Raw genomic sequence first — 27688 nt, forward strand, 5'->3', positions numbered from 1 at the left:
TAAAAGTTCCAGTTTCATATTAGTGTCGTTTTGTTCATACAATTGATCGCATTGTTTTTTTATTCTGTATTTTCAGGTAATTCATTTAATATTATGAACTGATAAAAAAAAATAGTTAGTGTTATAATATTCAAGTTAATACCAAAATTAACGAAAGCAAATAAAATATATATATATAAAACTTCATGGTTGTACAAGGTAAGAAATTCTTAGCTTAAGTAATTCGTGATCAATATTCAATAAGTTACAACTAGGTCAATACAATGATTTATTTTATTTCATACTGTAGATAAGAATATTTTTCTTTTGTGAAATATTTATAGTTTTCTATGCAAATCAATTAATTATTAGGTAAGATTGTTTTGTTTCGTTACTAATTTTATCATTTTTACGTGAAATAATATTTCCATTTCATTCTGGTAAATAAAAAAATCACTAAGGTCAAAACAATTAAAAAATATTAGAATAAATATGTCATAAATTATTGTAATTTGACAGTCCAAATTTTCATAAAGCGCCTGATTACGAAAATACTGCTTATTATTCTTTAGGTCTAGTTATGAAAAAAAGGAAGAATAAAACCAAATAATTTCTGGGTTTTCCTGCAATAAATTTTTATGAATGCTTCACGAATAATAAGTAATTTTTAAGTTGATTTTATTTAAATTGAAGTTTATTTATTTAATTTCACTTCTTTTCTAAGTGCCATTATCAAATATTATTTATTAAGAGGTTTTCGGTGAATAATTTTAAATTAATACCGATTAGTAATTTTAGTTAATTTATTGTTTCATTTACATTTTCTGTCCTGGTCTTTTTTATGGTCGTGGCTTATATAAAACACTTGAGATACAAGCAGCATTAGTCAAAGTTGCTTTGTATAAAAGTAAAAATTTTCATTACATCGCAGTTTCTACAATTATCAGAGTGAAAGAGGCATCGCTGATAGGAATAAACATCTCCTATTTTTTGTGAGATCAGCATGACCGTATGCAACAGAATATTCAATTCAATAAAGAAGAAAACGGGAAATCTCTTCAATCCTCTGTTGTAAGCATTGCATAGTACGGTATGGTTGCTATTCTTGGGAAAGTCTTTCTTGTTAGTAACTTGTGTCTTGCCTCAGGTCGCCTTCTACCGTTATGGAATTCAAAACATTATTCGAGCTTACAGAAGATATTTTTCAGAAACCCACAGGGTCGGTCTAGTGGTGAACTCGTCATCGCAAATCAGCTGATTTCGAAGTCGAGAGTTCTAAGGTTCAAATTCTAATAAAGACGGTTACTTTTATACGGATTTGAATTCTAGATCGTAGAGTTCTTTGGTGGTTGGGTTTCAATTAACCACACGTCTCAGGAACGGTCGACCTGAGACTGTACAAGATTACACTTCATTTACATTCATACATATCATCAAAATTCATTCTCTAAAGTAATACCTTACGGTGGTTCCGGAGGCTAAACAGAAAAAGAAGATATTTTTCAGACTGTGATTAAGTTATTTTTCACTGATTTTGCATATCAAGTAGAATACGTCTACGCTACCTTACCCGCGATGATGCCCCTCACCATCGTAGAGACAGCTTTCCTGGTCGGAATCAAGCATTACACCAACAATATTGTTGGCGTCAAGAGGGCACGTCACTATTACACACCCCACCCTTGAATCTGTCCACCTATCGCACACGAAGATATATGCTCGACATCATTAAGAGCGCCGCAGTATGGGCACAAGTTGTCTTGCCTGCGTCCACGCTGAAACAGCCAAAAAATTGTAAATTGTTAACATAAATAATTGGTATTTAATGAAAGTACTTTCTCGACAGTCATCGGTGGATATCTAATGACCCTGAAACAGTGCTAACAATATTATAAATTATTTTTCATACTGGTTAAGCTTCTCCCTTCAATTAGCATCGAAAATTCCATTTCTTACTTTATCTTAAATTTGTCTCTAAAATTTTTTTACCTCAAATTTGTTAAACATAATATTAAGTGGGTTAGGTCTACTGCTCACAGAAGTATTATTCTTAAAGCGATAATTAAATCATGATTAATAAACTGTCAGGAAAAGTATTATGTTTAGGAAAAACATATCTGGTTTAATTTTGTTTTTTCTCATACAATTTTAATTTTCTACACTAATATTGCAGAAAATCAAATACTGTATTCATTTTAATAAAAACTGTGACTGAAAGTTTTTATTGATATTATTTTTAATTTCAGTACAGAAAAAAATAATAAGAATAAAGAAAAGTGCCGGTACCATATTTGTACTATTCACACACACACACACACAAACACACACACACACACACACACACACACACAGAGAGAGAGAGAGAGAGACATCATTCGCACGTGCATAAACACAGCATGTTATCAAGTTTATTTTTTTCTAGTTTACACTTCTTAATGGTTAACAGGGATTAGTTTTTTATTTATCTTCTCTGATTGAGCAATTACCCATTGTTAGTTCAATCCATTCTGTTTGTGGCAGTCCATTTAAAACCCCACATTATATTTCTCTGCTAAACTTAATTTAATAAGTTTTTTCTTATGTTTAATCTGTTAAACTTGCTAAATTTTTTTTTCATCTTTACTATGATACTTTGTTGCTTGTGATTTTTGTGTAATAACAACCCATCCAAATATGTGCCCTTTAAAAAAAAACTTTTTATATTAATGAAGGAGCAATTATGAGATCATTGAAGATTGAGAAGCAACAAAGGGTCCTTTAGATTAGAATTAAAAAATGTCAGTGTCAATTGACCAAATGGAAGGCATGGAAATTTCATAATCAATAATTAAGGGAGAACGTAACAAATAATAGATTTTGATTAACTTGCAAATAAAATTTATAAAAACATATTCTTCATATTTGAACCATTTTTGTAGAAATAGGATTGTACCAAACAATGACAAAACAACTCAGGAGTATATAAATTAAAGTGAAGAAACTGAGTTTAATTTTCCAACCAAGAGGATTAGAGACGAATAAAAAAAAAAGCTTAAATACCTTACTTTTACACATCACACTTCAGATTTCAAAAATCATCAAATAAAAATAAAAAATCAGTGAGAAGAAAAGTTTTAAAAATTTGAAAGTTTTTCTTTGTGTTTGATCGAGTACATGGGGAAACAAAATTTTTTCAGTAAACTGTATTTAAATTTTTTAAAAGCTTATGACTTTTGCTTTAAAGCTTTAAATTCTTTTTTTGTATGTCTTTCTATGATTTTTCTAAACCGAAATACACCACATTAAAGAGAAAAGGCCATTTTTGTCTTTAATGCTGCATATCTCCCAATCTATGCAACAATTTGTATTGTTACAAATAAATATGGTAATTAAAGGGTTTTTTAAATGTTGTTTTTAAGAGTGCATCTTAAAAACAGCAATTGGAATTATTATTTTTAACAGATGGTAAGTTTAAAAATTTTGGGGCATTACAAAATTTTTGATTCTAAATGTGGGCAGTGGGCGAAAAAGTTTGAGAATCAGTGCTTTACAGTCTACCCAAGTACAGCAGATTATGTATCCACTGACATATTAATTGTAAAAATGGTATATCATGGTGCATGTATTACTTTATGAAAGATCAGGCTGAGGTATTAGAGTTTCATGAAACTGAATGTCTAGAATCATGAAACTTAAGGAATGATAAAGTAAAGAAAGCTAACAATTTACATCATATTGTAAATAATCCTACAACATATTTAAAAAGTTGATGAAGATATTGTAACTCACTTTCATTTATGAATACACAGTCCCTTAGGAAAGTCATTACACACTACATTTTATATAAATAGATATTTAAGATTAATTACATACAGACAAGCTGTGCCAGCAACTTTGTGCACAATTCAAAGAAAGTTTAGAATGTAAGGAAAATTACACTGTAGACATGAAAATAAAGTATAATTGAGAACAGATTACAGTTGCTACTGTGATCACAAAGAATGGTCCAAAATTCCATTGATGAAAATGGTTGAAACAACACTGTTTCAAAATAAATGTTTCAAAATTTTATAATATTTGCACAATTGAACAGCAATTAATTATTTTCCAAGATTTTGGGCACAACATTTTAATTAAAATTAACACTAAAAATAATGTATAGACTTTGACACATTTCATTTTGTTAGACTTTTGGCTAATCATTTTAGACTATAGCAAATAAGGCTAATTGGTGCCTTAGTATGTATGATCTGTATATGTAACACATTGATGTGTGTATGTAATAGCAAAGCTGGTGTTTTCTCTTTTCCTAGGGTGGACTTATCTCTTGAGACACAAAAGATTGTACCCCCTTGAGAAAAGTAATTATACAATTAAATAACTACATTTGTTTGATTTTGAATTGGCACTTTTTGGGGAGAAAGGCTGAATTTTATATATATATATATATATATATACATTTATATTTATGTGTACAGAGCCCTAATCTCTTAATGCAGGAAGTATTTATTTATTTTTTCTAAGCATACTACTTTAAAAGTTGATGACTTGGAAAAATTTCATAAGCCATAGAGTTCTGAGTATGGGCATGGTTTTACATTTTCCCTCAAGACAGTAGAGCCTGTTCTTTGGTGACTTTTGTATCTGAAGAAAAACAATTGCATTTCTTCCTACAATTTTTTTGTAACATATATTTGAGCTGATCAATATAAAAGTGTTGATCAGTACTGTGTACACCCATACTGGGAAAATGTACCCAGATCTCCTGAGAAGTTTTGAACAGCCCTTTCTCAGCAGAGAAGCCATAATGAACTTCTTTAGGAAAACTTGTTAAATTATTTAAAAGTCCTTCTGTAGATACATCATGTCTTTCTTTCTGCTGGATCTGTGCTAAGGATGTATAAATGAATTTATGTCGTTTATGGGGGTTGACATGACTGGAATCCTTATTTCCTAATTGGTTGGATGTACAAATACCCTCCTTGGAGCTCAGGTACTATTGTTTAAAACTTGTCCCCCTTATTCCACCCAATATGTACATAGAGGCACTAACCTCTATGGCTCTTTAGCTTGAACCTCTCGGAGGTGCAAACAGATTAATAGCAACTACTTTATTTTATTTAAATTTGTAAAAGAAAAAATGTACATAATTGCCAATGTAATTTTTCAGGAGTTTTCAGAAACGAAATGCAGGAAGAGTGGCAGTCAACTATGGAGGAATATGTTCCATTCTTTAGCAAATACTGGCCTTACATAATAGCAGCACTTATATGTTATGTTACTGCAAAATTCTGTTTCTTTACACTTGGAGATACTCAAAAAAGATTAGCTATGTATAAGGAATGTAAGAAAACTGAAGGTATATTTTATTCGGTTGATAACTTACTACAGATATGAAATAAATTGGAATTTAGAACATAATATTATTACTAAGACTTTATTTCACCCAAAGTTTTTAAGACTTCTAAAATATACAACAGCATAATATAAATTCAACAATTACCTGAAGCAGGCCAGTGTATAATTAACTATTAAAATAACTTGCTTTAGCTTCTAACAAAGTATTCAAAGCTAAAGGAGGTATTTTGAGTTCAATAAAGAACTTTACACATTTTCTATCACAATTTTTTTCTCAAAAAAATCTGGGTAATTGAAAGCATCAGAGAATTAAAAAAAAAGAAGAAATTATTTTAAGAGTAATGTAGTTAAGAAAGAGGAATTAATTATAATGTAACATATTCTGCTATGTTCTATATCATTCAATCCAACATTTTTTTCCTTATTTTTTTTTATTTCTAGCAGATACTAAAACAGTATTGTATAATTAAGAATTAGCATTATAAACTATGAACAAATAGCTGCCATGTCAACACAAATTATCTTTACAATTCTAATTACAGTATTAAATTTATCAATAAAAACACAATTGGACAAACAGTTAACATCATCAATGGTAATGTACTGTAATAATAGCAGTTGTACTAAGATCTTGGAGTACCATGTTCAATATTGCTTAAAAAAACTTATTTCAGCTACCTTTTTTCCAGTATTCATTAGATAGAAATGTATTAAGAAGTGAACTATGATGGTTTATAGCCTATTGAAATGCAGTATAATAAAACCCAAAAATAAAATAAACCTTATGTATTCATTTATTTACAATATAGGCTACTTTTATTTTTATACAAATGTACTTTAACCTATATGAAACATGCAATAAATTAATATATCAAAATTTTTTTTTAAAAATGTATGTATTTTTTATTACTGGTTATTGATTTGACATCAAGTGTTGTGGAACAATTACCATAGCAATACATCAATGACCTAGTTACATTTCTAACTGTTAACATATAATTATTAGTAATTTTATCACAAAACCATACGCAAGTGTCTTGTGCTTATAATGAATGTTCTTTCAATCGAATATGCACTGTATTATATTGAATTTGTTACTTATAAAAATATATTTTTTATGGAGCAAAAGTTTATTAATATTCTTTGTTAAAACTTATACAAAAGAACTGATTTATGTGTTTCCATACTATAAATTCTCTGAAAATTGCAAATATATGTATTAAAGCAAAGATTATCAATAAGTTAGATAAAATTACTGATTTTACAGATTTAAAATATTTTTGCTTGTTTGTTTTAAATAGTATTTAATTTGAATCATAAGTAAAACCCAACTTTCCTTTTACACACACAATGGTTTTTTGACTAAATATTATTAATTTAACATTTATTTATTTTTCTAAATAGATCTTAAATAAAAGTTGAAAAATAAGCAAAAACAGTTTACAGTTTAAAAACTTGTTTGGACTAAAATATCATAACCAAATTAATCAAGTTCATGCAGTGCATGCATGAGTTTTCCTTTAATTTACTAAAATGGTAGAAAACTGAAGCTTTTCTTTTCAACTCACCAGAAAACTTAACATTTTTGCATTGCATGGGAATTTCCTATGGAATAAGATTTACTTGACATTACCGTATTTATTACATGGTGGACACCATTTGAAAAATGTTATATCTGACTAGGAATCAAACGCAGAAGCATGAAATCAGTGCAATAGCAATGACATGTTTTATACAACATTCATTCTGGGTTATATGTCAAAAGAGTAAATATATGCTTAACAGATACATAATATTATCTTAAGAATAAGTAACAATTTAAATTACATGGGCTTATTTTTGCTTCATGAAAATTTATTTTACAATGAATTTTTGAGAGAGTGATGAGGATGATCAATTTCTTTCATAGCAACAATACAGGTTTTGAAGTAAAAGATAAATTTGTATAAATTTAATATGTAACTTTTATTGTAATAGTTATATTTACTGTCAATTTTGCCCAGAATGTTATCAAAATGATTATTAATAAATTTAATCATAAAACATTTGTGGTTTATGTAGTTTTTTCACTGAAACAGATGAATGTTTTTATTTTAATTCACACAGATAGACACTTTTTCAGGACGCTATTTATTATTGACATAAAATCAATCATGGTTAACAAAGCAATATTAACTCCGATCATAAAAGGCAACTAATCCTTGTTTCACGAAACTATGCAGCAAACAAAATCATAATAGAATGATGATTCAAATTTAATTTGATTTAGCGACAAAAAACACTTTTCTTAACTTGTAAATAAAAATAAAGTAAAAATAATTTGCAATACAAAAATGAGAAAACTGTGATATAATTATACATTTAGCTTGAAAATAACAATTTTAAGAAAGTATGTTACCATTATATTAAAATTTCATCAAATAAAATGTAAAAAAATATCTGTTACCTCAATGTATTTCTTCAGTACCCGATGATAAGCTGCTGTCTGTTGAACTATTGTCATTGTTCCCCAAATTTGTCACAATATCTTCACTAATATTTTCACACCAACTATCTGCTCCCTTGCCTTTATTCTTCTTTAATTAAATGTTGAATACAATCTTTCCGAGCATTTGCACCTACTCTATTAACACCTTCTGTCAATAAATTTTTTTACATCACTTAACTTAAATATGTTATTACTCCCAACGTAGCCTTTGACTTGTGTTCATATCAATTCTATCTAGTTAAATTGCAATGGTACAGAGGAAGACGGAACACAACACAAATTTTTGAGAATGAATATATTTTGATCTATACAATTTCATCTACTTGATAATGAATATATTTTTGTTTCTGATTTTACTATTTTAAAAGGTCTTCTTTTAACATAGCATTTGGAATTTGTTTAGTTTTCAGGCAATGGTACGGCATGTTATCCACTGTAGACGAATTTTACTATGGGCTATAGACGAATTCAAATTATAATGAAATAATTACAAATTCTTCAGCAACAATTTCGATATTTTTTTTAAATCACTACATAAAATTGTCACCTTTCATTTTATCATAATACTTTTGGGAAGATCTCGATTCAAATACCCATAAAGTACCGTTAAAAAATCCACTTTCACTTCCTAGGTGCATTACTATTAATCATTTACCTTTTTTCCAGCCAATTGATGACAAACCTTTCATAAAAGCGTCTTTTGCACTCTTTATTTTTTTATTCACCCATAACTTTTCCCATATTTGTTCCTCATTAATCCAAGTTTAATTTAGATAATAAATTACCTTACCCTATTCACAAAATCACTTAATTTCTCGTAAATATTCCCTAGCTGTGAAATAATATCTTCATGTTCAATCAATAAAGAATTATTTTTTCTGAACATGAAAACAAAAATTCATTGTTTTTAAAACACGATATATTATACTTGTAGAAAGATTTGGCAGTTCAGAATCTATATTCACAGCATTTGAATTTTTTTTCAAATTAGCTAGTTTGTTATTGAAAAAACAAATGAACTTCTTTTCTGACAGTGGTATTAATAAAATCTTCTACTTTTTCAGTTGTTTTTACACATTTTCAAATCTTTTTAGGACTAACATTTTTTACCAACAATTCTGCGTTTCTTATTACATTAAAAATTGGTTTTTTGCTAACTCTTGTTGCACTACTTGCTTTCCAAGCAATGTTTCTGACTGCAGTTTCAGGGTTATCTTGTTTTAAGGTTTACATTGGTGACTCATTTTTTTTTCAGAGCTACTTAAATGTTTTCCCAGTTTATGTTTCACAACAGAATCACTCATTATTAAAACCTGTTTCGCACAAAAGTACAGTGTAAATTAAACTTAATGAAAATAACACTGAATAAAACTATTATAAAAATTAATTATATAACTGTATCATATCATACAGAGTAACACAATAACACAGACTGAAATACTTTCTTTCACACTGAACTGAAAAATGATGTGAAGCATTACAAATGATGTTATCGTTATTAAACAAACATCAACAACAAATACTCAACAAAATTCTTTATTACTTATCATCGGTATGCTATGGCACCAGACAAGTGATAGCTTACAGTACATTTTTATACACATAGAGCAATAATTGCCCTTGCATGTGGAAGTGACCAGAATGACTTAGCCTTAACTACTGATATATTATTCACATATTCTGAATTCATATTTATATTTGCTGCACAGTTTCACGAGACTGTGATTAGTTAGGTAAGTAGACAGTTATCATTTATATCAAGCTCTTATTACAGCACTTGTACGACAATATAAGCTCACATTTAAGAAAATGTGTTCATATTTTCTTTAGACTAAAATGCTTGTAAAAAGAGTACACTTTTGCTGCTGCAATTCACTTGATAGATCCAAAGTTTTGAGCTGACTGATAGCGCAAAGATTTGAGCCTGACTCTAGACAATAACCCAGATAATATGTAATTTAAAAATGGCTTACATCTTTTATGAGCCAGCATAGCATATATAAATTTACTTTTCAAAAAGATTTTTTTCTGATTCTCAGTCACCTCTTTTCCAGCTGACTGGGTACTGTTTACTATAACTTTCATCTTTATATAGAAGAAAGTTTAATTTAATATAGATTTCATAAAGAGATCAGCAAGTGATTTACTTAAATTCAAATATTGTTAACAAACATTGATTATTTTCTAGAAACTGGACTCCTCCTCCAATGGCAGATTCTAGAAAATAATTGAATGTACTTAAATCAGTTTGAACCTGGTTATGATATTACTTAATTGTAAGTTCAATAAATTAATTTCTGAAAGACTGATTAATCTCGGTTCAATTTTCTAAAATAAATAAAGTTTAACAATATATTTATGATTATAACTGAAATAATTTATTACAGAAGAGACAGAACTAAATTTAGATGAATTTGATACTGAAGATTTGGATTCAATTGATGATGACGAAGAACCAGATCTTGAAAGCGCATTACCTATGGATTTAGAGCACGTACCACTTGAATTCAAAAGACTGCCTGTTGAAGAATCAGTTTCACGATCACAAGAATTTTATGAGTTGCTTAATAAAAGAAGATCTGTTCGGTTTTTCAGTAGTGATCCAGTCTCAATTGAAATCATAAAAAATATTATTAAGACTGCAGGTATAAATATTTTTATATCACTTATTTGAATTGTATATGCCATTATTCAAGTGGTGTTTCATAACAAAAATAATCAAAGAAGAAAATATTTTCTGTATTTTTAACATATTAGAATAAGCAGATTACAGTCATAGTATTATCTTATTATAATAGTATAAAAATAATTTAGTGGGTTAAAGTCACTTTAAATTTTACTTTTTCCTCACCTCACCCAATGTACGAACTGGACAGATCTCTTCTCTTTCTGCTTTTTATATTTTGAAATCAAACTTTAATGAATAAGTATTTTTATTAAAACATTTCCAATCTGTTAACTGTATCCATTTCTTAACTATAGCAGAGTAGATAATGGAGCAAAATATCATACTGGTATTCTGCCCCATTATCATTATTTAGCATTTTGGAATACCATATTGATATTCTGTCCAAAAATAACTAACAATTAAAATAAAAAATTAAATATTTACATTCAAATTTTAGACCTTTGTTGTAAGTACATCAGAGTATGTAAGTACATCATTTAAGTTATTTAAAATTTTTTAACAATTTCATTGTTTTATTCAGAATAGCAAAAATGCTCAGCACTAGCCTTTCTGTCTGAAACCTGCTCAAACAGGTTATAATTTAATCCTAATGGCTTCTTGATAGTATTTCCAGATTGGTAGCTGGAAATACTATCAATTCTGTTGCTGGTTCCAGTCTACATATCTGGCTTGTGGTCCACGGATGTTAAAAGCATTAACATTAGAATAAAATAAAGCTGAACAACATATTTATGATTATAAAATATTTATTTCATAAATTATTTATGAAATAATTTATTTAAGAAGAAGCAGAACAAGATTTAGATAATTTGATACTGAATTCAACCAAGACCTATTTTTCCGTAGCTGGAGGCTTTAGGTACACTTGTTACATAAACAAGTCATGCAGCTGCATACAGAACTCTTCTCAAGAAAGCTAAACGAGATAGCTGGAGACTATAAATATCTTGCAAAACATTAGTTTACTTTGGTTTTGATTAAAATTCGCCAGAAACCTTATTTTGTGTTGTGGGTATATGTAACTTTTATTTCTAAAACTAAGAAAACTACCCATTCTAAATGAATTTAAAAACAGTTAGGTGTATTACATTGTAACAAGTTTTATATGAATCATTAAAACATGAAGATGGATTTGGTAGAATGTTTATTATTCTTGAACCACAAGAAAAATAATAATTTTGTTTAGCAAAGGTAAGATTATTACAGTTTTTTTTTTTGTATTGCATTACTACATCGCATAATTACTTAGAAACAATAATTCTAAACACATTGAAATGTACTTCTAGGATATTTCATAACTACTGTACAACATTCTCATCAGTGATTATGCAGATGACATTATTGTAAATTTTTAAATAAGTAAAATGTGGTTGTTGAGATTAATATCTCTTTGTATTACTCTAATTTCTATGTGGTGATAAAATAAAAGATTGATTATAATGTAAGTAATAAAATTAATAATCATAGAACTCATTGCAAACCACAATAAGTTTGTCCTTGAAGGGTTTCCATAGAGACAATACAATTTTGGCAGTGGGGATGTGCATTTGTCCAGTTGCTTCTTCACTGTTGTAGTGTGTTTGTTACTATGACTGTGTGTGCGTGCGTGTGTTTGTGTATCAATTTGGTTTTGTGAAAGCATCGCATTGTGTTTTGTTTAAGAATATTATTGGTCATTACAATTTTTTAATTTTTACATTTTCTGCTGTTAATGAATTCAATTTCTTTATATTACAATAAGTTTAACATAGAATAGTATTATAATTCCACTTTATTATCATGGAAGGGGAAAGTAGTGGGATAAATAAGAAAAAAATTGGGAGGGGCATTAACTTTTCCATAGCCATACTGATGTTCTTTGATAGTTGGGTTTCAATTAACCACACATCTCAGGAATGATCAACCTGAGACTGTGAAAGACTACACTTCATTTACATTCATACCATCCTCAATCATCCTCTAAAGTAATACCTTGCGGTGGTTCCAGAGGCTAAACAGAAAAGAAAGATGAGAGAAGTCATATTTAATATTTTTAACTTTATGATAAAAGAGGTACAAGGTGGACCGATCTTTCTTAAACAAGTTCAGAAACGTGTCGTTCAAGCTACGGGAATTTCACTCAGAAGTGTTCCAAAAATTTTAAACAAAGCAAAAACTAATCCCTATAAAGGCTTTAGCACACCTAAAAAGAAATTATAAATAAAAAAAAAAACTAAAAAGTCCGTGGATAACTTTGTTAAAAATGTCATTCGTCAAACGATTTAAAATTTTCAAATTGATAAAGGTGAACGCGTTACTCTTCGATCGCTACTACCGGTCGTAAAAGAGAAAATTAATATTCAAGAAAGCCTTTGGTCTTTATAATCAAAACATGGGGTTCAAATAGGTAAAAAAAGATATAAAAATTAGAAAACTTTTAGTAGAAAAATTATAAAATTGATAACTCTGGTTACCTTACTATGAGCTTTTAAAGAGTACCGTAACCAAAACGGACCTACAATTCACCGGACGAATCCTATGTACATGTAGTCATACTAAACCTATATTATAGAGTTACGGCTCTGTTGCAACCTTGCTGCCTGATTTCTGAAGGCAAGCGTGCATTGTTCATACCGGTTCCAAAAATGATTTTGTCAAAAGCACGTTTTTTATTAAATCTGGTACCAAAACAGGGATAACCATGACAATATGAATTCTTTTAATTTCGAGCGGTAGGAAAAATAACAGTTGATTCCTAATCTTCTCTCTAATTCAGTCATCGTCATAAATAATGCTTCGTACCATAACGTTCCTCTGAATCGCGCTCCGAATTCGAACACGCGAAAAGCAGAAGTGATCGATTGGCTTATAAAAAATAACGTGTGTCATTTACGAGTACAGTGTTGAAACCAGAATTGTATGGTTTAATAAAACTGTATAAGCCGCGTGTTTTATTATTTAAAATCGATTCGATTTTAGCAGAGAAAGGTCAGAGCGTTTTGAGATTGCCTTCTTATTATCCGGAATTAAATAATTTTTTTTTCTGAAAAAAATTTGGCGGTTTTAAAGGTGCATAATAAAGCTATTGAATTAATTGAAAACGAACAAATTCAATTACAAATGTCGAATGGAAATTCAGGTGCGAGCATATAAAAAAAAATAGAAACATCTTATTTGTCTCGGGAACCTTTAATTGATGCCATTAAAAATGTCGTTTATAACGTAAATGATGACATTGATGATAATGATTTAAGTGATGATTGTGATTTAAATTTTGGTAGTGATGATGAGTTTTCAGTAATTGAAACATTATTGACTTGATTTGATAAGTATCAGTTCATATCAATTTTCCTACATACTATGTACTTCAGCGCCACTTCTTTGTTCTTTCTAACTTCTCATGTCAATCGCTTCCTCTTCAAATTTGTTGCTTGCAACAAGCTGTAAACGTGCAGCAGAAGTAAGATCGATTTTAATATACTTAGTGCTGGTATAGCTTCTTCTTTTTCCTGTTTAGCCTCCGGTAATTACCGTTCAGATAATTCTTCAGAGGATGAATGAGGGTGATATATATGAGTCTAAATGAAGTGTAGTCATTTACAATCTCAGTTCGACCATTCCTGAGATGTGTGGTTAATTGAAACCCAACCACCAAAGAACACCGGTATCCACGATCTAGTAATCAAATCCGTGTAAAAATAACTGACCTTACTAGGATTTGAACGCTGGAACTCTCGACTTCCAAAATCAGCTGATTTGGGAAGACGCATTCACTACTAGACCAACCTGATGGATTTGTGCTGGTGTAACTGGCGAGTGTCTTTTATACTGACAGGAGTATGCACCTGTTCTGTTCAATGTAGTAGTAACTAGTGAAAATATTGCTGTAGTTTACTCCAGGTTGTTGAATTTATCAGTATGTGTTTTGATGGTTTGTCACATGATGACATGTTTCCTTTTTTTTATGGTTTTCAATGTAACAAAGTAAACTTCTTTCAATAAAATGTTACCAATTTTGGATGATGTAATTAGCCCTACCTATTTCCTATTTCTGACCGTATTTCTAATTTTTCTCTATATTTTATATAACATACAGTATTATCCTATAACGTAAGTGCCAGTGATATTAACATGTGCTGGATACTATGTTAAGTTCTTAATTATCCTTTATAAGCGATTAGGTGTATGTGTAAGGTGATACAACATGTGTGAATAAGTTGAATGTTTATTTCAGATAGAGTAATTATATAGTATGAAAACATATGCATTATAAATAAAACTTGTTATCTGTTCTCGTTGCGTAAGTTAATAACAATTTTTTGTAATCCAATATGTGATCACATAGGGTTAAGAAAAATGGAAACAATTTTTCTCTCTGTATTTTCAAGGTTGCTGCTAGAAAGAAAAAAGCCAAAAATATTTAGACGTACTTATTAATATATTTTAATTTTTGTTAGGTTATTTCATCTGTATGATTGGTTTGATAACAATAATTCTCATTTCTTTTTTTCTGTGATAATTTTAATTAAACTCATTTACTGTATCCTTGGTTATCTGTTTAATACATTCCGGTTTTTGCTTCATAGGTTTATCCTCTGCATATTATTCTTTTATCAAACTAACTTTGGATCTCTTAACGGCCCACCATCCTAGTTTGATTCTCTAAAAATGTTGCCACACATTTCTCTTTTCACCTATTTATCTTAAGACTGCTGACTGCAAGATTTATCATTTCACATAATTTTCAAAATCTAACTATTCACCACTCTCTCTTCATCTTATTTAAGAAAATGGTTCTGGAAAAGTTGTAGAAAATTTTAATCTTTGAACTTATTAACTGATTTCAGGAACATCACCCAGTGGAGCTCATACAGAACCATGGACATATGTTGTTGTATCTGACAGTGAAACAAAACAGAAAATAAGAGAAATTATAGAACTAGAAGAAAAATTTAATTATGATAGACGATTTGGTAAGAAATAATTGTTGGTTTATTATGCAAGTTTTAAGTTTATCACAGATATATAATACTATCATAACAAGAAATAAATTTAATTTCAACAGGATGTATGTTAATATGAGTTAATTGAAGTTTCAGTTTGTAATGATAGAATAAGAAGTTGTGTCTTAAGAAACTTAATTAAAAACTAAAATTCCAATTGTTTTATACTGATTTATTAGTTGCAAGATAGGGGAGAACAGTGTATTCTTTTATTAATTGTAACTGCCTTAAATATATTTTATAACTATTTTTATCAATTAAAATTAAAATCAATTAAATTTTATTTAAATTATATTTTTTTTATTTAACCTTCAGGACCGCTGTTAGGTATTGCTTCAGAGGATGAGATGAATGATTTGTAGCATGTGTGAAAATGCCATGCCTGACCGGGATTCAAACCTGGGACCTCCGGATGAAAGACCGAGACACTACCACTCGCACTACGGAGGCCAGCATTATATTTAAATTATATTAAATTTGTATAACCCCACTATATTATAATGGCTACAAGGACAAGAACAGACCTGTTGAAGGGATATTTTGTTGAAGATAGAAACTGATAAGATAGACTGATAAACATCAAGATAGACTGATAAATCTTTATCAAGATAGACTGATAAACAAGCACATAGTTTTGAAAGCAAGCTAGACCTCCTCTATCTAGAAGATATTAATTCAATAAATTTAAACAAAATGATATAATTAAATCAACTTTAAAAACAGAGGGGTTCAAAAAATGTACTCACTGTTGGTAATTAAATAATATCTAAACAAAAAGACTTACACTCACTAATCTAATATGTAGTTTAGTGTAAGGTATAAAATTTGTCATGGAGGTGGAACAAGCCAGTCAAATTAGTCAGCACAGCAAAAGACAGTGGATTAGCAACAATGGCTGAGGTTCACTTACTGTTTGTTGAACCCAAGGCTGTACTGAAGTGGTACTGGAAGTACGAGAACATTCACAAGGTACAACAGCAGTGGCAGAGAGAGTTTGGAACAAGGAAAGATCCAGCCAACCACAAACAGCTACAAGTGCAGCATCCAGTGCTGTGGTGTTGCAACATTTCACCTGATCACAGCAAAAATCAGTTAACCAGGAAGCGCGCGTAGTCTTGGAAGTGTACATTCCAAGACTACTACACGCGATGAATGAGGACGACCCAGATTGAAGGATACTGTGAATGATTTCAGCACATGGTTGGTGAGGATGAGGAATTTGCAGGGAAGTTTGTGTGGACGACGAGGCGCAATTCAAACTTAACGGTACTGTGAACCACCACAATTGTGTCTACTAGGCTCCTTGAATCTACTGAAGGTTGCTGTGTGGTGTGGTCTATCAGTGCATGGTTTGATTGATCCATTCTTCTTTGAGGGTACCGTAACTGGTGAGGCATATCTTGATATACTTCAGGACTTTGTCTGCCATCCAAAACCTGTATGGTGATGAAATTTTTTACATGCAACAAGATAGACATCTCACTACCATTGAGATGTCAGGTTTTACCTCAATAAAACTCTACCCGGATGGTGGATGGGTTGAAGAGATGCTGTTGAGTACCCACCTTGGTCTCCTGATTTGACACCTCTGGATTTCTAGAGGGACCATCAAGAATGACGTGTATCAACAAACACCAACAACTTTCGACGAGCTACATGAAAAAAACATAGTCGAATGACAACATGAAAATGACTGCACGAAAAAATTGTAGAGAATGTGCTGCCATTGCACCAGATACACTTCAGTCATAGTTCGGTGCCATTGGTATTATATAGAAGCTGCTGTTGTGGAAATTTTGAAAACATACCATAGCCCTCTCTCAGTGCCAAAAATTGTCATGTCAAGTCAAATATGTCATGAGATACGGACTAGCAAACGATGAGTTCAATAGAGTAGGTTATAATTAAAATAAATAAAACAATTTTTTGATTCTGTTAATAGAAAATTTGGAAGGTGTAATAAATATATAATATTGTATGATGCTCACTAAACTGCACTTAGAAATGATATATAAATTAAACCAAATATTAATTGCTAAATGTTAGAGAACAATATAATAAATCAGTAACTAAGAAAAACTGTATCAATATTACTGGAGTTTTTTAATAAAACTGAAAATGTTATTTCAGTGCATAGAAACATTTTTATTGCTATGGCGTTGAATAAAGAGATTTTATGATAGATAACTGTCACACACTTGCATCTGATGGTATTGCTCAAGGCATGTCTTACACTCCAACCATTGTTAATAGGGTTGGTTTTAGAGGTGTTGCTACCCGCCTTAGGCAATGTTTTTAGGTCTGGCTCCCAGAGATACCTACCCATTCCATTTCTACCCCATTGGGTACTAGACAAAAATTGAATATTTTCATTTCCTGCATATTGGACATTGTACCTTACTCACATGGATCAAAATGTACCTGCATTATGGTGCTATCTTTCCCACAAAAAAACATGGTGTGCGGGTTTGTTTGTTTCCATTTAAAACCAATGTAAATTAACTTACATGTGCATAGCTTGGAGAAGATATTCATTTATGCAACAAATAGATAAGTTTGACACAATAGTAACTCATTTTTAATAATTACGTAAGGAGGACTTGACAAGTCCATATGTTTTCATTCTGGATGAGACCTCTTTTGTGTTCAAGATCCCAAAAAATTTTCAAAATATAACTGATTCAGTTTAACTTAATGAAACAAACTTTGGTATTTTAGGATCTGTGGCATTAAAATTCCAAGTTGTGCCACCCTAGACATATGCCTAGTGTCCCTAGTCGTAAATGTGGCCCAGATTTTTAGATACTTCTGTCATTAATAATGAAAGGAATAAAGGTCTGAAATGGGTTGGTGTGGAAATGAGACCTTGGTTTTCATTGATGAAATTATATCTGCTATGAATAGTCAACTCTTCAAATCAATGTATTTGCTAGTTTAGAAATGAGAGAGTCTACATAAGAAAAGACTTTGCAACTGATCCCATTGCAGTTAATTCTAGCAAAGATGTTGAGTAATACAAATGCGTATTTTTAAATTTTACTCTATAAACCAGAATATAACTTAATATTATTATTTTACCGATCATTCTGTATTCATGTTTTCTGATTTGGTTACAGATTTACATATATATAGATTTATACATTATAGATGGATTTGGTTACAGATATTTATGGCCCATTATAAGCTCACATTGCATTTGCTTTCACACATGATTACACAGACAATTGAGTTTACTTTATTCTTTTAAATTTATCAAGCAAAATAATTTAGTTTTTATTATATTTGGGTTTTTGGTCTGTTATAACTTAAATGACACCTGTCCTGGTATTTCAGTTAAATTTAAACATAACTTTAATTAAGGAAATAAAAAAGCATGGATCTTTATTTACCACTACATATATGTTTTTTAATAAAAGTAACCAGACAGTAATTGTAACTTAAGGTTACTGATAGCATTAATTAATGAAGTAGTATGTGTGAATATTTCATCTAAATTTACATTGCTTAATATGTTAACTGGTTTTTAACTGTATTGGTTTGTATCTTTAAATCCTAATTTTAATGAATAAAACAATAAAATAAATCTATTTATTATTAAAATGTTCAAAAATTAAATTTAAAATTGTTTAATTTCAGAAAGAGTGCAGTGAAATATGATTCTGATTTAATGGTTAAGTGAAACAAATTACATATAGTCTTGTTGGCTGTCTGTTCCCCAGATGTTATATTGAATTTAAAACAGGCTAAGTTTTGAGAGAAAAAAGTGGCAATAGAATAATTAGTGTACATGAAAGATTGCATTGTTAATTAATCTCTTTTACGGAAATTGGATTTAAATTGTATTTTCTAATTACAGTGTGTCAAGTAGATACAATGTATTCTGCCATTAAAATATTAAGGGTATAATCATTTAAATATTAAGGGCATAGCTAACCATTTGAGAAATTTTTTAGCTATGCATTATTTTAAAATTCTAATTACTGAAAATTTTAATTTGCAAATGATTTTTAATAGTCAGGAATTAAAAATACGAACATCTAACAGATGAACTTCATTTAATACTTTTATTCAAACAGCTGTTTAGTATACAAGTAGATTGTAGAAAGAAAATCCACCATCAAAAAAGAAATTATCACATTTTTTATCAGCTATTGTTTAGTAGAATATTATTTAAACATAAAACATTCTATCCAGAATTACAATAAGTTGCTACTGTCATTTCTGATATAATAATCGATAAAGAAAATGATTCTTTGGTTCCCTTAAATGTACATCACTGTGCTTTAAAAATAATAATCTATAAAATTAGCTTTAACAATGCTGCATCTAATAATTCTATAAAATTCTATTCTATTTTTCTTGGCTTGTATGACTCATTAAAATGTGTTGATTGGAATACTGCAACTGCTATAAGTGTTGTTAATAATGGATTTGACAAATATAATAATAAGAATTATTTGGTAGTGGTATTTCTCTTATTTCATCTTCATATTTCAGTTACCAAAAACTTGCTTGACTTAAAATAGATCTTTTTTCTATTTATAATGAAACATTTATCTACATTTTGAGAGTGATTAAAAATTTGTGAATAATTACACATTAACTTAATTAAAATATAAATCAATACAGGTGTCTAGTAAGGATACATTGAATAAAACCTTTTAATAAAATTGTATTAAAATTGCACTCTCACATACATGTGGAAGATAGAATCTACAAAAAAGGAACGGATAGATTGTGAGAAAGGAATAACTACCATGAAGTTAGTGTGGCATAAAAACACAATCCCATCCAAAGATTCTCTTCAGGCGGCAGGTGCAAACGTTCACAATTTGTTGAGAGGTCAAAGCATTTTTATTAAAGACAGAAATAGGACATTACTGAAAAACAATACTGCATTGACCTGCTTCAACACACAAGACTGCATAAAATAATCTTTTATTCAGAAATTAAATAATCATTGAAATTTTTTTATGTTAATTTGTTTGTAATTTGTACCTAAGAGATTAGAAATCTATGTTGATATGAAGTGTGTTCGTAAGTTCATTTTATTTCTGAGTTTGAATTTAAAATTTCCTAGTATTAGATGCTGCTCACTATACCCCTTGGCTCAATGCAACTGTGCAGTTTAGTTGAGAGATTCAAGAGGTACTTTATGTGCTAGGTGAGTGTGTCCTGTATTTAATGATTTATTTTTTGTTTCTTTTTTGTTCTGAAAGCAACATTGCATCCAACTTTTCAAATTTATGAACTATTCTTCTTCATTTTTGCATATGTATGTTAACAGATGTATTTCCTGTTTTGGTTATCTCCATTTTTATTTTGTGAATCAATGAGTGTGTTGTATATCCATTATTGCATATATGTTTAATACATATTTTGTAATGTTGATCTCTTTTGGTGTCATGGAACATTGAGTGAGATATGAATTATGATTTCAAAAGTTTTGAGTTTACATGAAATCAAGTGTAAATGCAATTGTTCATTTTAGTGTAAAGAGAATAAACAAAGGCATGAGGCTTACAAAATGAAAAACTTGACACCCATTGGAAAACACAGCTAGACATCTCATTACAGTGATTATGTATATTATAATTTCTTATAGACTGAGAAAAATAAGATCTTGTACATAATTCTGGAATTTCATTCATCATTTACACTTGTTTTAACATAGATGTTGACATCTCTACTGAAGTTGTTTTGTAATCTCTGAAATAATATTTTTTTTATATACAGGAAAGAAATGGACAACAGACCTTAAACCATTGAGGACAACCTGGCTAAAAGAATATCTAACAGATGCACCTTATTTAATACTTGTATTCAAACAGCTTTTTAGTATACAAGCAGATGGTAAAAAGAAAATCCACTATTACAATGATATGAGTGTCTCAATTGCTTCTGGAATTCTGATTACTGCAATACATGTAAGTTTAATAGTTTTTACATATATTAATAAAGAAGTAGTAACTCCATGAATAACATATTACTTAAGACTTCAAGTAAATAGTAATTTTTCTCATTTAACTGTGGTTAATTAATATAACCTTGCTTAATGTTGCAATGTATTACTGAGAAAATATGCATATAACTTTCCCTACTGAATAGAAACCATTAAGATAATCCATTATTTCATCGTACCAAAAAGTACATTAATTTATTATCTCTTCACGTTATCTGTCCCAGTTTTATTGCGGCTGTGATGTACATAAAGAATCTAAAGTACTGGTTATTGATTTCCCTGAATATAATGTTCATTATACGGCTATTGCCTGTGGTGAAGTGAATAGAAATATCATGGTAAGAGAAAAATATCACCCGCATTGCTTTGGGTTTGATATGACAAAAAATTAATTTCGCTTGTGAAAAAAAGCCAATTCTAACTAGGATTTGAACCCATAATCTCCCAGAAAAAGGCAGACACTACCGCCTCATTCAGTTTAATAAAGTTAGCACAGGAGATTAGTCTACTTTTCACTTTACTAGAATGCCCAGCAAGTAGTCTTATTATTCTTGAGATTGGCTAAGCCTTTTCAGCTTGGTATCTGGTGCCTTTTTTGAGTTAATAGGTATTATTTTTGTAATTTTTATATTAATTAATTATACTGCTGGAAATTTCTGAAACAGGCTTAAGACTCTAGAGATACCTAATAACCCAATAATTTGGAGTGTTGTTTTAACTGTATTAATAAATTTATATTAATTTCATTGTAAGATAATACAATAATTAGAGTTTGTAATATTTGATTTAATTGGCAATAAATTATTATTGTTATTACTTACACTTATTATATTTATGAAAATTTATTTGCGCTAAGAGGCTTATATGTTTATGTGAGAATAATTTAGAAAGATAAAATTATTTTAACTACTAAAACTCTATACTAATAAATAGAGTGTAACTTTGCTAATAAATAATATTAATAACTCTTTGCTAATAAATAATATTAGATAAATATATAAATTGTTACATAAGCCAAATTATTATCGTAAAACATCACTGTAAATAAACGTGTACATATTAACCATCGCAAAAAGTAGGAGTAATTAAAATCATACAGATTTTTAATATAAATTTTACAGTATCTGTAACAGTTTTAATTGTTTGTAACCAATAATAAAAAATCTATTTGCTGTTCTTTAACTTACTCTTTTTACAATTTTCATAATCCCATGTGATATTTATTACATGAGAAGCTGTTACACATTCCACAACAAATCATAGTGTCATTGTTTTTTGTTCTACAGCAAATTATGTTTCTAGCTTTTTCCCTGTTACCTGGTTGAAAACGTTTATGTCTTTTGATAAAGATTGAACTTTTGCTTATTCTTGTAAACTTTCTTTTGTCAATTGGAGTGACAATCTTTTTAGAAAAGTTTTCTGGAACTTATGTGTGGAACAGATACCAATCTACTAATTGGTCATATTTAATTTTATCTGAACATTGATATCATTTACCACTGAAAAAGACAAAATTAAAAGTCAGCGTCTTCTTTCAAATTCTTTTTAAAACAGATTAGGAGGGACACATTTAGTCTAGTGTTATTTCTCCTAATTTGGTGACATAATCCTTGTCATCAAATGCTTTCCTATTTCTTCAACTACTGAATCATCACAATACAGGGCAGAGAGGTAGTATAACCATTTTGGTTTTTAGGCAACATTCATCTTACTTCCTTTTGAAAGCAAATATGGAAAATAACATTGGGAATAGTGTATTTGCTTTTATAATAATTGGAAGAAAATATTTCAGTTTTGTTTTTCTTGAGAATTTCTTCAAATTAGTAACTTACATAATGAGGATGTATGCTCATTATTTATTTATAACTTGATGCCATATTTTGGCAATTTATCAGGAATATGCCAAACAAAACTACATCACCCTCTGAAGGGTTCAAATATTTTGTCTGCTGTGATGAAATTAATTAGATTATATGCAGTGACAGTTTTCAAATAACTGAACCATTAACAATCTTATAACGGCCAATCTATCAATTTTTTTCTGTCTCTTGGAATACCATCATCAAACATCTGTATGATGTAGCAGGCCATAAATTTTTGTCTATCTGTCACCCATCTAAAGTTCAAAATGGTTTGCATTTTAAATATGCAAGTCAAAATTTCAAATTTATTACATTTACCTCTTGAAAAAGTTTTATTTTGTTATTCATTTTTAGTACATGTTTATTCATATATTTTGTGATTTCGTTCTTCATTTCATCATTAGTACATATTTTTAAGTTATCTGATTAAGACTAAACTAATTATGTAATTTTTTTTAAAGGATTTCATATTTTTAAATATTTTCAGTAGAAATATTAGCAAACCTGCTGCTGGTTGGTGGTTTATTCCAATTTGTAACATTATTTTTTTTTTCAAAAAAAATATTTACCTTCACCTGAACTATTATGTAACTAGCTATTTGAAGTACTCTGTTCACAGACATTTGCAATACTCTGAAGTTACTTCAGTGTGAGCAATTTCTGTAATTACTTCATTTTCAGAATCACTTTTTTCACCTCTGACTGTCTCTGAAGTCTCTTGAAATAATGCTCCAAAATCATTGTTGGTGAAGTGCTTATCCCTAGAATAAAGAAGAAATAAATAAGAATGTTCACTGATCTTTGGAAAATTGTGATAGAAAGAAGTACAATTATATTATTATGGAAGTATTTTTGAAATTTTATTTCTTCTTCATTATGTAAAATTACAAAATATGCTTGTGTACATGTCCAAAGAACATACTCACAGGTATATATACAAATTCACAAGAACTATATATGCTGAAATTGATCATAAACTTATTACTAAAAAAGGGTTGGTTACTTAGAAAAAAACACACAAAACATTTTTACATAAAAATGCTTTCTAAATTACATTCTGAATTAGAACAAGTACATTCAAAAGTTAAAATGAAAAATATAAATTAAAATTACATAACTAAACCATGAAGTGTTTAAATATTTACTTCTAAGACTTGAACTACTAAGCTCAGAAAGATCATTGTTTTCACTGATTGAAAATACAAAGGTCTTGAAAAGACTCCTTAGATACAGGAATGTGATGGAACTCAATCACTGTATAACATTTATGTCTCACAAATTAATTGTGTAACATTATGCCCACCGAGCTGGTCTAGTGGTAAACTCGTCATCACAATCAGTTGTTTAATAGTTGATTTTCGAAGTCAAAGGTTCTGAGGTTCAAATCCTAGTGAAAGTTAGTTACTTTTATATGGATTTGGATACTAGACAGTGGATACCGGTGTACTTTGGTGGTTGGGATTCAATTAACCACATGTCTCAGAAATGGCTGGCCTGAATCTGTATATGACTACACCTCATTTACATGTCATACATTTCATCCTTATCTCATTGGGCAATGGAGGGCTTGCTTATTATCCACTATTTGAACAGATTGCAATGTACATTAGAAATAAAAAATAAAAAAATTACATGTTTATTCATTTTTGTGTTTTATTTTAATACTGTAAGAACTCCATGGAGTGATATTTCTGATAACAAAATATATGTTCTGAAATACAACACCAAAAATCATAAGATGAATAAAAAAGGTATGTAAAAAAAAATTAGAAGTATTTTTTGAAAAGATTTAACACATGATTTTATTTATTCACAGTATGCTGGCTTAGTGACACTGACGAGTACACCTCTGAATTGTGGAGCACCAATACGTGTTTTGTTAAATAGACCAGGTCAAGAAAAATTGATGTTATTGTTGCCAGTAGGTTATCCAGCACCAGATGCAACCGTGCCCGATCTTACTCGTAAAGAGCTTAATGAAATTATGATAGAAATTTAAGTATTAGCATAAACAATAATCTTAAAGTAAAATATTATTAAAATAATATTAGAAAATAGATTTATTTGTAATTTATTAATATGTGGAATTTACATTTATATTGAAACATTCCATTACAGACACTAAGAACTATGGGATTACCAACTCTTAATTATGGAAATTCTCAATAGGAGACACAAATATGAAAGACATGGTAAGGGAGTTAGTACATAAAAAATCCCAGCAGTAAAAACTATGAATTAATACAGAACTGCATACTAGTTCATAAACATGGTGGGGAATCACCGAATTACTGTCCTTTTCTTCTCAGAAACATTGCATCTTTCCCAAGTAGTACCATTGTGAAACACCAATACATGTTTTGTTAGACAAAGTTGATTGGTGGTCAACTGTTGTTTTAACTTTCAGAAATTTGCCGTCACAGCGTGATGGCTGGGCTAATTTCAATATCATATCCTATCGAAATCAACAGTTAAGAATTGCTAAGTGAACATTTCATACCTTATTTTTGTATGATCCAAAGTCTCTTTAAAGACAATTTTCTTCCTGTTCTCTGTCAACAACTCTGAGACAAACTTGTGTCAACAAAAACCACTGAACGCTTTATTATAAGGATTTCATTACATAAACCAATTAAAATATTGCAATCTTATGTTATTTCTCGGACAGTCAACTGTCATAGCCACATTTCACGGACATTTCTTCCACTCAAGAGTGGGACAATTAACATCAACTAACATCTTGAATTAAGGTCATCATCAGCTGTCCTAACCCCTACATAGCATTAATATGCATTGAATATGGCTTTAACGCTAATTACCTGAAAAATCTTGAATAATTTATTACATTTTAGTAAACCTTTCATAGAGTTTGAGCCAAGATTTTATTTAAACACACTGCTTAATAGTTAAATAATAATAAAAAACTACACGGTAATAAAGTACAGATTATTAACTAGTATAAAAACCCTGATACAACACAAAGGTGTTCAGCAGTCAAAATGATGGTTATACACCCCTGACAAGTTTTCCTCACTAAAAAGAAGTTTCAGAAACTTTCTGAATAAACTTTTATACCTACTGAAAGAAAACTGCTAATTGGACAATCTTCATTCAGATAATTTTTTATTCATTTTATTTTTCACCAGAAATATAAAAGCAACAATATAGATTAACAATTTCTGGTCCGAAACAACTAACTTCTCTGTACAAAAGGTATTGGAATCTTAAAAAAAATGATTTTTGTTTTAAATTCCTTGTAACAAAAAGTTCCTGCTGAGACATTTAAATGTTTGTGAAATTAAACCTGAATACCTAAAAAAAAATGTCATAAATCTTCTGGTTATTGGTGAGAATGCACTTGTAGGGCTGGAACATTTGTTATAATTCCAATTGATTTATTTTTTTTTTTTAATGAAAACATTGTGGAATTGATTAATGGTCTTAGAATTTTCAACAATTATATAATATTGAAAGAATTTATAAGAATTTTATTATAGTACGATTTTTTCCCTCTTTAGAGTATGAAAAAAAATAAGAAACCTTTGTGCAATGTAAAATTTTAAAACATCCTCTAAAAAAAATTTTAAACATATTTTGCATCCACAATTTTTATTATAAAATAGTATGGTGCGATATGGGTTTTACTAAACCTTAATGTAATAAAAGGCTCCATGTTAACGACACTGTAAAAATATTTTTAATACAGTTATTTAGATACCCAAATATAGAGAGTGAATTATAAGCTACTCAAACCAGTAATCTACTCAACAACTGTAATGAGTAGTTTAAATCTAAAAATTAAAATTTATACATAAATATTTTAATTATTCTATTTCACTTTTTAGCAACAGTACTGATTCTATATTTTATAACAAAAAAAGGAACTGTCTAATATATAAATCCTAAATAATTTTTTTTTATTGAAATTTTAAACAATTTAATATATGATAATTATACTATTATTATTTGTATGAGGAGTGTTAAATCCCACAAGACCTAAATTAGCAGATTTGCTTGATTATATTTATCAGAATTTTTTAATTATGATGAAATTATTATGTCATACAAAGAGTAATTATAAAATTTAGTTATAATCAGTTTCCTGCTTACTGTGTTTGTGGACTGTACACACTAAACTGAAATCAGATTGTTCATATAATAAAACACATAAAAAACCTCTTATTAGCACAGTCATCTCTCAGTCAATATATAACAATCTTTAAAAATATCACTCTGGAAATAATGGAATGTTTCACGGTATGTTTAAGTTTGTTACTCTATAACGCTTATTATTATAATAATTCAAATTTCCAGTTGTCAATGTTTTTATTATTAAAATAATATTTTAAGAAGTGATTTTATATTAAAAAAAAATTAATTCAAAATAAA

The 27688-nt window shown here is 29.3% G+C and overlaps 1 protein-coding gene across 1 annotated transcript; it reads left to right on the plus strand.

Annotated features, from left to right (window-relative positions):
- Positions 1 to 27688, plus strand: Iyd (Iodotyrosine deiodinase). Its single transcript, XM_075356705.1, has 6 exons — positions 1 to 198; positions 5129 to 5317; positions 10192 to 10449; positions 15320 to 15445; positions 21212 to 21402; positions 25116 to 27688. Exons 1-6 carry the CDS (start codon positions 186 to 188, stop codon positions 25296 to 25298), a joined length of 960 nt encoding a protein of 319 aa, XP_075212820.1. The 5' UTR covers positions 1 to 185; the 3' UTR covers positions 25299 to 27688.

Source organism: Lycorma delicatula, chromosome 2, assembly GCF_047948215.1.
Source record: "Lycorma delicatula isolate Av1 chromosome 2, ASM4794821v1, whole genome shotgun sequence".
Classification (NCBI taxonomy): Eukaryota; Metazoa; Arthropoda; class Insecta; order Hemiptera; family Fulgoridae; genus Lycorma; species Lycorma delicatula.